The following is a 10,285-nucleotide window of genomic DNA, read 5'->3' as shown; positions in this document are numbered from 1 at the left end:
GTCTGTGTTAGGACTGGTCGGCCTGGTGTCAGGATAATGTGACCAGGTGGGACATTATGCTACATGTCTGCCCCAATGCTAGACATCACTATAACCTGCCACACTGCAGACAGCATAGCGATATGACTGTAAAATTGTTAAAGCTACATTAAAAATCCAAAACACACACACACACATCAGTGGTAAGAGTGAATGAAGTGTAGCAGAGGTCTCAAGAGTGATTTTTCTTGGAAACATTTTTATCTTGCTTCATTCTTGTTTATTTTCCTCTGAAAAGGAAAAGGAATCTGTTGTACAACCATTCTTCCTAGGTCTTAGACAAACATTTTGGTGAGGACCTAATTGAACTAACTGTGTACTTGTACATTATTTGTATATTTGTGTATGTGTGTGTGTGTGTGTGATTTGGATTTTTAACATAGCTTTAAAAAACATTTAATGTCAGCTTAACTGTTTTCAGCTACCCAGCAGGAACAGTCTTTTGTATTAAACAAAGTGCTTTATTCATATTCATTTTACAAAATTGCAGTTAGATCTAGTAACTGAAGATTGACAGAAAGAAAATGTTTTTGTTTTGTAGGTTCTAATGCCATTTTTCAGCATATGATAGGCCAGTGTATTTGTTGGCGGAAGAATCTAGAAACACCCAGGAAAGAACCTCTAACCCAAGGGAAGCTACTGGCAAATTTTCTTTTGTACCCATGTTGGTTGAATTGAGACTCAGCTGGACAGAGGTGAGATGTGTGAGTGATCTGTAAAAGTGAACGCCTTAGACCACTCTGGCACATGTGTCCCCCTTAGACCACTCTGGCACATGTGTTCCCCTCAGACCACTCTGGCACATGTGTCCTCCTCAGACCACTCTGGCACATGTGTCCCCTTTAGACCACTCTGGCACATGTGTCCCCCTTAGACCATTCTGGCATACGAGTCCCCCTCAGACCACTCTGGCACATGTGTCCCCCTTAGACCACTCTGGCACATGTGTCCCCCTCAGGAAGCAAATAGAATAAAAAAAAAACAACTTTTGTAATTTGTAGATAAAACTCATAAAAATACCATTCCAAAAATTATAAAATCTTTTAATTTTCAAAAACAGTAGATTTTGATCATAAAATTGTATGTTGTAGTTGACCTTTTAAACAGTATCCTACTGCTCATATATATGATACAGTGATCTACTTCAAATGACCTGTAGCCATTTCAAATTATAGGCTGCCAAGCATTTATATTAATTAATTAATTTAGTTGCCATATAAGCTGAGATCTTAAATCAGCTGAGTTGGGATGGTAAAATACAAAATCGTGAAGTTTTAGTCTTATGTATATTTAATTTAATGGTTTGTCTGTTAATTTTAATTTTTTATTTCATTACATGTTATTGTAATGTAACATTGTTTGCTGGACGTGACCTTGTCCAAAATTGAGTTCATTTCTGCTTGACCTGATTGACTTTTTTAATTTCATTTATGTAAACAACTAGTAATAGCTGTTCTCTATATGTATGAGCTTATTATCAGGATTATTATTCAGGTAAACAAGAAGGATTAAGTATATTGATCAGGGTCAGGGTTTTGGAGATTCCTAAGTGAATTGTATAGGCTATTGTGTTGTAAATAAACAAGGCTCATTAGATATTCTAGAATGTTATTTTCCGTTAGGTAATGGTTGTTTTTATAAAATGCTAATTGTGATCTGAGGTCAAGCAGAGAACTGTATTATCTTGTGACTGTGAGGATCTTTCCAGTCATGCTTTAAGTTGTATTATGTTGTGATGTTTGGGCTGAATTTTATTTTCTTCAAATTATTGAATTCAAGTGATTATTTTCTCTGGAAATACAAAAGTGCAATGACAAAATTCTTGGATAAAGACATTCATTGGAATTTATAATGAATTCAAGCCTGGAATAATATGTGATTCAACAAAAGACTGTTGACACATCAGCACTTCACAGATTATAACAGACACGTCATTGCCTTCAATTTTGGATCTCTTCTGGACTTGAACTGACCTTTATTCAGGACTTTTTATTACTAGGACTTGTGTCTTTAATTCTTGGATTATATTTGGATTTAATTCGCAATGGCGTAAGTTCTTTTTTCTCATTTTTCACTTTGTATTCTAGTGACATCATGCTACATGTCATTTTAGTGCTAGACATCACTATAAACTGCCACACTGCAGACATCATAGCGAAATGTCAGAAAAATTGTTAAATCTACATTAAACATTCAGATCACACACACACACACACACACATTTTTTAAGGTTTGTAATATGCCTCCAATCCAAACATACATGTTTTTCTCTCTCAACAGAATCCTGATCTGTGTTAAAGGCATTCACCAGCCATCCTCAGCTTGATATGTTTAAGTTTTTATTGGGAATCGGGAAAAAGAGGAAGACAGTGTCATCAGACAGCGAGGTTCATGTGCATCCCCTCACTCACTCTTCCACATTTGTATGGCAAAAAGTTCGAGTTCATCAAAAGGTGGAAAAAGTTGCACCTATGGATCCTTCTACTCCCATTTCAGCAGACCATATCCGATTTGTGTGTTTATCTGACACACATTTAAAAATTGAGATGGGACAAATTAAAATTCCATATGGAGATGTGCTGCTTCATGCTGGAGATTTTACAAATACCGGTCTTCCAAGTGAGGTTAAAACATTCAGTGACTTTTTAGGTATATTCAGGAACATTTTCATTATTTTTCTTTCTTTTTAAAAATAATTATTAAGTTATTTAGGACATTTACAAAATCGTGATATACAGTAATACCTTGTGCATTCGCGTTTCTGGATTTGCGAATTCACGGATTCGCGAAATTTTCATTGGTACCCTCTACGTACATGTTTTCTTTTTTTTATTGAATTGTACCTTCGTTATATGACTTCTGTGACATATGAAGTTTACCTAGTTTACCTTCCTGACAATGACAAAGAAAACATCAGTCATTAAGTTTACAGTCCCATTTGTTACTTGGTTTTACCTTACTGTGAGTGCAAAAGAAAACGGCAGCCAATGAATTAGTATAGGGGTAATATTAGTATACATGTACCGTGCTGTAAATGCGCTAGTGTGGCAAATACCCATTAGGCGATACTGTACTCTAATTTTACGTCAACCATTTATTTCTCTTTTTAAGGGTAATGTATTAAGCTAACTTTTAAATGAAATTAAAGTGCTTTGGGAGCATGATTTGGGTCATATTTAGGCTTTAAACCCTAGAAATAAGCATTTATTAGCATTTTTAGTGACTCGTACTAAACGTTCGTGATTCCTCCTGATCCGCGACTGGTTCTGGAACCTAACCTCGCGAATGTTTGAGGTATTACTGTAATGTTTAAAATGTTTCCAGTTTTACTTAAAGATAGGGAAATTTGGAATGTAACAGAAACATTTTCTTTAGTTAAAATGTTTCTAAAACAGCTTCTTGTTTTACTAGAAAGATGCCTTAAATATATAATCTTATTCTCAGATGATTTCAAAGTCTTATTCATCCCCTATGGAACCTCTGAATTTTTACCAGATAATAGATACTTGCTGCTGCTGTTGTTGTTATTGGTTTAACCACCATTTTTCAATGGGCTATATGTGGTGGCCAGTGTTACTGACAGAGGAAGAACACAGAAAAACCCTGGAAAGAACCACTGACCTACTGGAAGCTTTCTCATGTACCCACATTGGCCAAGCCCGAGATATATACCCATGCAGACAGTGGTGTAAATCATTGTACACACTGTTTGGATTGGAGGCCTATTACAAACCTTAAAAGATGTGTGTGTGTGTGTGTGTGTGTGTGTGTGCATGCATGCGTGCATGCTATCAATTCCAATCAAGCAAAAGCAACCTTTCAGCACTAAATTTATTCTGTTAAACATTTGTGTCCTGTAATGTTCATATTTCATTGTTATTTTGGTGTTGTACAGTTATGTGTTAGTACAATTATTATCACCATACATACATAAAGTAACTTTTTAATAATAGTTCTCTGTATGGAAATTATTAAACAAACAATAATTATGATGTACAAAAAATTAGAAAGTTACAAAATTGATTAACATCACTTGCTGTATACTAATGGTTTGATTTCAAGATGAAATTTTGTATTTTGAAGCAAACTTTGGATGATTTTTGGACTAAGTATTAAACATAAATGTTGGAAAAGGCCTAGTGAAAGCAAAAATGTATGCATTTGAGGGGAATTTTTTCAAAAACGTCAACTTTATAATGAAATGGCAAAAAATATGCTATAATGTGTGTTATGTATAATCTCATAAATAATCTGGGTTGATTTACTTTTTTCAGGTACACTCCCACACAAGTTAAAGATAGTCATTGCTGGTAACCATGACTTGAGTTTTGATTATAACTTGGTGAAGAATAATCGACAGCACCTCTCACGTTTTGGATGGACCAGAAGTATAATGGAGGAAATGTGTTCTGAGTATGGCATTGCTAGTGTAAAGGAACTAATGACAAACTGTGTCTACTTGCAGGACTCGGGAGTCTGTGTATGTGGAATAAACATTTGGGGATCTCCGTGGTGAGACTTATTTTTGGTAAAGGATAAAACATTTGAAAAATTAATTTGTGAAAATGTATTTTTCACTGAAGATGCATGCCTTCAGGAGTCATAATTTCACATGATATTTCTGAAAATCTTTAATTTAAATGTTGACCAGTTCTATATCGTTTATCAAGGGAGGTAATTGGACTGATTTCACCTAAGTTTACCAGTATTCGGGAAATTTCCAAATGATTGTTGGAGTGATAAAGAAAGTAAAAGGTGAGATACTAAAAATGTATGGATTTCTTTCTGTTACAGGCAACCTGCATACTGTGATTGGGGGTTCAACTTGGAACGTGGCCAGCCACTTCTGGACAAATGGAACTTGATTCCAGAGTCCACAGACATTTTGATTACACACGGACCTCCTGTTGGTATGTGTTCATTAAAAGCCCACTTAACAGTAATGTAATGTGTGATAGAATAGTAAACTTCTTCAGGTATTAATTATTGAACAATTACAGTGGAACCCCGCTATAACTCGATAATTGGGGTCCACAAAATTGGATCACGTTAATATCGGGGTCGCGTTAATGCGAGGTTTTGCAGTATTTTACTTTTATGAGAGAACAACTCACTGGCACATATACATGTATTCATGTCTACAGTATATGATGAATAGGGTATCAAACCATTTACTATCATGCCGTCATGGCATTCAGTTCATCTATAATGCATGTAATTCCACTGAATAATTGCACACAGATTTACAATATTCAGTAGTTTTTCCCCTGATCATTTTATATTAATTCAGTGTCTAATATAATGCATAAACAGAGTATCAACACTGTTTACTTGCCGTCTGATATCATACCATCGGGGCTTAAAATTAATCCATAAAATCTGTAATTCCATTGCAAAAATTGCATACATATTTGAACTATTCAATAATTTTATCACACATCATTATGTGTCTGAATTCAATGGAAAAAATTAACAGCAAAATTAGGTTAAAAAAGACGAAGCACGTGTACGGTTCATTATGTTACAGGGTCTATGAACGGTGTCTGTACAAATTTCATACTGCTAAAATTTTCTCATATGCGTTTCCGTATACATTTGTCCATTGCAAATTTACAATAATTAATGCTTGTATGCCTATTCGTTTGAACTACTGCAACAGAATAATTAGAAATCAACACATGCTTTCAGCGTACATGTAACTTTTACTTCAGATTTTGTTACTATCGAAAGAAACATGTGAAAACTACTATACTAATCATGGCGCAAAGTGCAGAGAATGATTTGCATTTGTGAACTTGCTTTTCCATAACGATAAAATATTTTTTATAAAAAATAGGAAATTAATAACGAGTTCATAAACAAACACCATACCCATGTAAAACCTGAGAACTAAGTGCAGTAGGCCTGCATTGGTCATGAGTCACTTTTTAAAGAAAAATGTAAAGCTGAATGCATGTACAATTTCATACCATTTCAATTTCCAGCTAATAAAGTGGGCATTATTTACTGGTCAACTGATTGCGTCTAATAACACCGCCAAGCCCAGTAAACATGTTGGTGGCTTTTGTTTTTTGATGTTTATTAAATTGTGAGAATCTTTTATCAACCACCACATTGTCTGCTGATTGGTTTTGTATGCAGTTAAAGAAGAAACACATGTCCGCTATTGTTTGAGCAATGATTGTATAGAGAATTAATTGAAGACAATCACAAAGACGACTAACTGGCTTTACTCATGGACCAGTAATAAGTAACATTTCCGATAATGTTTATTTTGGCATAAGACTTCAAGAACCTGGTGAAATTGTTACATTTCAGAAGCCAAGCCACGATTGTATTATATTCGAATTCATAAGCGAATTCCTCCACAAAATGATAATAAACATTTTACACACTATTTCTCTTACTTTAAAAAAGTATTTTTCTGGGTACGAGAGAAAAATACACGTACATTTATTTAAAATTTCAGGAACCATGCCACGATCGTATTATATATTGTATTGTATTCAATTTCATACACGATCTCTTCCCCAAAATGATAATTTTTTTGCGCAAAGTGCAGAGAACGAATTGCGTTTGTGAACTTGCTTTTCCATAACCGTTACTGTAAAATATTTTTATAAAAAAATAGGAAATTAATAACGAGTTCATAAGCCAACCCCATGCACATGTAAAACCCAAGAACTAAGTGCAGTAGGCCTGCAAATGTCATGAGTTACTTTTATATATTTTTTTTAAAGCTGAACGCATGTACAATTTCATACCCTTTCAATTTCCAGCTAATAAAGCGGACATTATTTACTGGTGAACTGATTGCATCTAATAACACCACCAAGCCCAGCAAACGTGCTGGCGACTTTTTTTACTGGATCAGTAATAAGTAACATTTCCGATAATGTTTATTTTTGGCATAACACTTTAAGAACCTGGTGATATTGTTATTTAAAATATTAAAATTTATATGCGAACTCTTCCCCCAAAATGATAATAAACATTTTACACCCTATTTCTCATGCTTTAAAACAATTTTTTTTTCCCAGTACAAGAAAAATACACATACATGTATTTAAAATTTCAGGAACCACACCACGATCATATTAAATTGGAATTCATATGCAATCTCCTCTCCATAATGCTACTAATTTATTTATTCACTATTTCATGTACTTTGAACAAAAAATATTTTATTCATGTGCGAATATACAAAATTTTGGGAGCCACACCACGACCGTGTTATATCTGAATTCACGTTAAAGCAGAGCGCGTTATAGCGGGGTTGCACTGTACTTGAACTTTAAGTAGGAGTTGTCAGTGCTGCATAAATCCATTGTAAGAGTTGCACATGTCCAGTTCATTGCATAGGCCCAATATCAGCGCTGCATATACCCAATGTCAATATTTGCACATGTCCAATATCATTATTGCATAGGCCCAATGTCAATACTGCATATACCCGATGTCAGTATTACATATGTCCAATGTCAGTGTTGCATATAAACAATGTCAGTATTATATATGTCCAGTGTCGGTGCTGCATATACCCAATGTCAGTATTGCATACACCCAATGTCAGTATTGTATATGTCCAATGTCAGTATTGCATATACCCACTGTCACTATTATATATGTCCAATGTCAGTATTGCATATACCCAATGTCAGTATTGCATATGCCCAATGTCAGTATTGTATATGCCCAATGTCAGTATTGTATATGTCCAGTGTCAGTATTGCATTTGCCCAGTATCAGTGTTGCATATGCCTATCAGTTGCATGTGTCCAATGTCAGTTGCATGTGTCCAATGTCAGTGTTGCATAGGTCCAATGTCAGTGTTGCATGTGCCCAATGTCAGTGTTACATATGCCCAGTGTGTGTTGCCTGCATCCAGTGTCAATGTTACATGTGCCAATAGGAGAATGTGAAGTGCAGGTGTAATGTTTTATGGAACAGCATTGATGCTGAGGCATTTGGAGTAAAGTGCCTTAGTCAGGGACACATCATGATAGTTGACCAGTTTATCTGCATCCATTTGGTCTCATGGTAGTTGACCAGTTTATCTGCATCCATTTGGTCTCATGGTAGTTGACCAGTTTATCTGCATCCATTTGGTCACAAGTATAGCATCCTAACCACTGAGCCATCATGGCTTCTCAATACAGAGGTGGAACATTACTGAATTCTTGGTGCCAAAGAGGTATTCGGCCATGTAATACTGTAACAGAATTGCTGAATTCCTATATCAATACATGCCCAAATCATTTGCAACCTTAGTTACTGAGACTGTAACAAGAATGTTGAATTTCTGTATTAGTGCCTGTTAATACTGTAACAAGAATGTTGAATTTCTATGTCAGGGCATGTTAATACTGTAACAAGAATGTTGAATTCCTATGTCAGGGCATGTTAATACTGTAACAAGAATGTTGAATACCTATATCAGTGCTTGTTAATAATGTATCAAGAATGTTGAATTTCTGTATTAAGGCATGTTAATACTGTAACAAGAATGTTGAATTTTTATATCAGTGCCTGTTAATACTGTAACAAGAATGTTGAATTTCTATATCAGTGCCTGTTAATACTGTAACAAGAATGTTGAATTTCTGTATCAGTGCTTGTTAATACTTGTACAAGAATGTTGAATTTCTGTATCAGTGCTTGATAATACTGTAACAAGAATTTTGAATTTCTATATCAGTGCCTGTTAATACTGTAACAAGAATGTTGAATTTCTATATCAGTGCTTGTTAATACTTGTACAAGAATGTTGAATGTCTATATCAGTGCTTGTTAATACTGTAACAAGAATGTTGAATACCTATATCAGTGCTTGTTAATACTGTAACAAGAATGTTGAATTCATATGTCAGGGCATGTTAATACTGTAACAAGAATGTTGAATTCCTATGTCAGGGCATGTTAATACTGTAACAAGAATGTTGAATTCCTATGTCAGGGCATGTTAATACTGTAAAAAGAATGTTGAATACCTATATCAGTGCTTGTTAATACTGTATCAAGAATGTTGAATTCATATGTCAGGGCATGTTAATACTGTAACAAGAATGTTGAATACCTATATCAGTGCTTGTTAATACTGTAACAAGAATGTTGAATTTCTATGTCAGTGCCTGTTAATACTGTAACAAGAATATTGAATGTCTATATCAGTGCTTGTTAATACTGTAACAAGAATGTTGAATTCCTATATCAGTGCCTGTTAATACTGTAACAAGAATGTTGAATTTCTGTATTAAGGCATGTTAATACTGTAACAAGAATGCTGAATTTCTATATCAGTGCCTGTTAATACTGTAACAAGAATGTTGAATTTCTGTATCAGTGCTTGTTAATACTTGTACAAGAATGTTGAATTTCTGTATCAGTGCTTGATAATCCTGTAACAAGAATGTTGAATTTCTATATCAGTGCCTGTTAATACTGTAACAAGAATGTTGAATTTCTGTATCAGTGCTTGTTAATATTTGTACAAGAATGTTGAATTTCTGTATCAGTGCTTGATAATACTGTAACAAGAATGTTGAATTTCTATATCAGTGCCTGTTAATACTGTAACAAGAATGTTGAATTTCTATATCAGTGCTTGTTAATACTTGTACAAGAATGTTGAATGTCTATATCAGTGCTTGTTAATACTGTAACAAGAATGTTGAATACCTATATCAGTGCTTGTTAATACTGTAACAAGAATGTTGAATTCATATGTCAGGGCATGTTAATACTGTAACAAGAATGTGAATTCCTATGTCAGGGCATGTTAATACTGTAACAAGAATGTTGAATTCCTATGTCAGGGCATGTTAATACTGTAAAAAGAATGTTGAATACCTATATCAGTGCTTGTTAATACTGTATCAAGAATGTTGAATTCATATGTCAGGGCATGTTAATACTGTAACAAGAATGTTGAATACCTATATCAGTGCTTGTTAATACTGTAACAAGAATGTTGAATTTCTATGTCAGTGCCTGTTAATACTGTAACAAGAATATTGAATGTCTATATCAGTGCTTGTTAATACTGTAACAAGAATGTTGAATTCCTATATCAGTGCCTGTTAATACTGTAACAAGAATGTTGAATTTCTGTATTAAGGCATGTTAATACTGTAACAAGAATGCTGAATTTTTATATCAGTGCCTGTTAATACTGTAACAAGAATGTTGAATTTCTATATCAGTGCCTGTTAATGCTGTAACAAGAATGTTGAATTTCTGTATCAGT

The 10,285-nt window shown here is 34.3% G+C and overlaps 1 protein-coding gene across 1 annotated transcript in view; it reads left to right on the top strand.

The window, feature by feature from the left end:
• Positions 1–451: 451 nt before the first annotated feature.
• The window catches only part of LOC149792852 (metallophosphoesterase MPPED2-like), a 31,036-nt gene continuing 21,202 nt past the window's right edge, over positions 452–10,285 (top strand). Inside the window, exons 1-4 of the mRNA XM_089966241.1 lie at positions 452–734; positions 2,320–2,688; positions 4,314–4,551; positions 4,834–4,949. Of these exons, the coding sequence (XP_089822367.1) occupies positions 2,367–2,688; positions 4,314–4,551; positions 4,834–4,949 (676 nt within the window). The 5' untranslated portion in view covers positions 452–734; positions 2,320–2,366. The remainder of the gene's footprint in view (positions 735–2,319; positions 2,689–4,313; positions 4,552–4,833; positions 4,950–10,285) is intronic.

The sequence above is a fragment of the Sinohyriopsis cumingii genome, chromosome 8 (genome assembly GCF_028554795.1).
Source record: "Sinohyriopsis cumingii isolate HCF-2022 chromosome 8, ASM2855479v2, whole genome shotgun sequence".
Taxonomy (NCBI): Eukaryota; Metazoa; Mollusca; class Bivalvia; order Unionida; family Unionidae; genus Sinohyriopsis; species Sinohyriopsis cumingii.
Note: the sequence above shows the minus strand (reverse complement) of the source record. Positions and strands in the feature narration are given on the sequence as shown.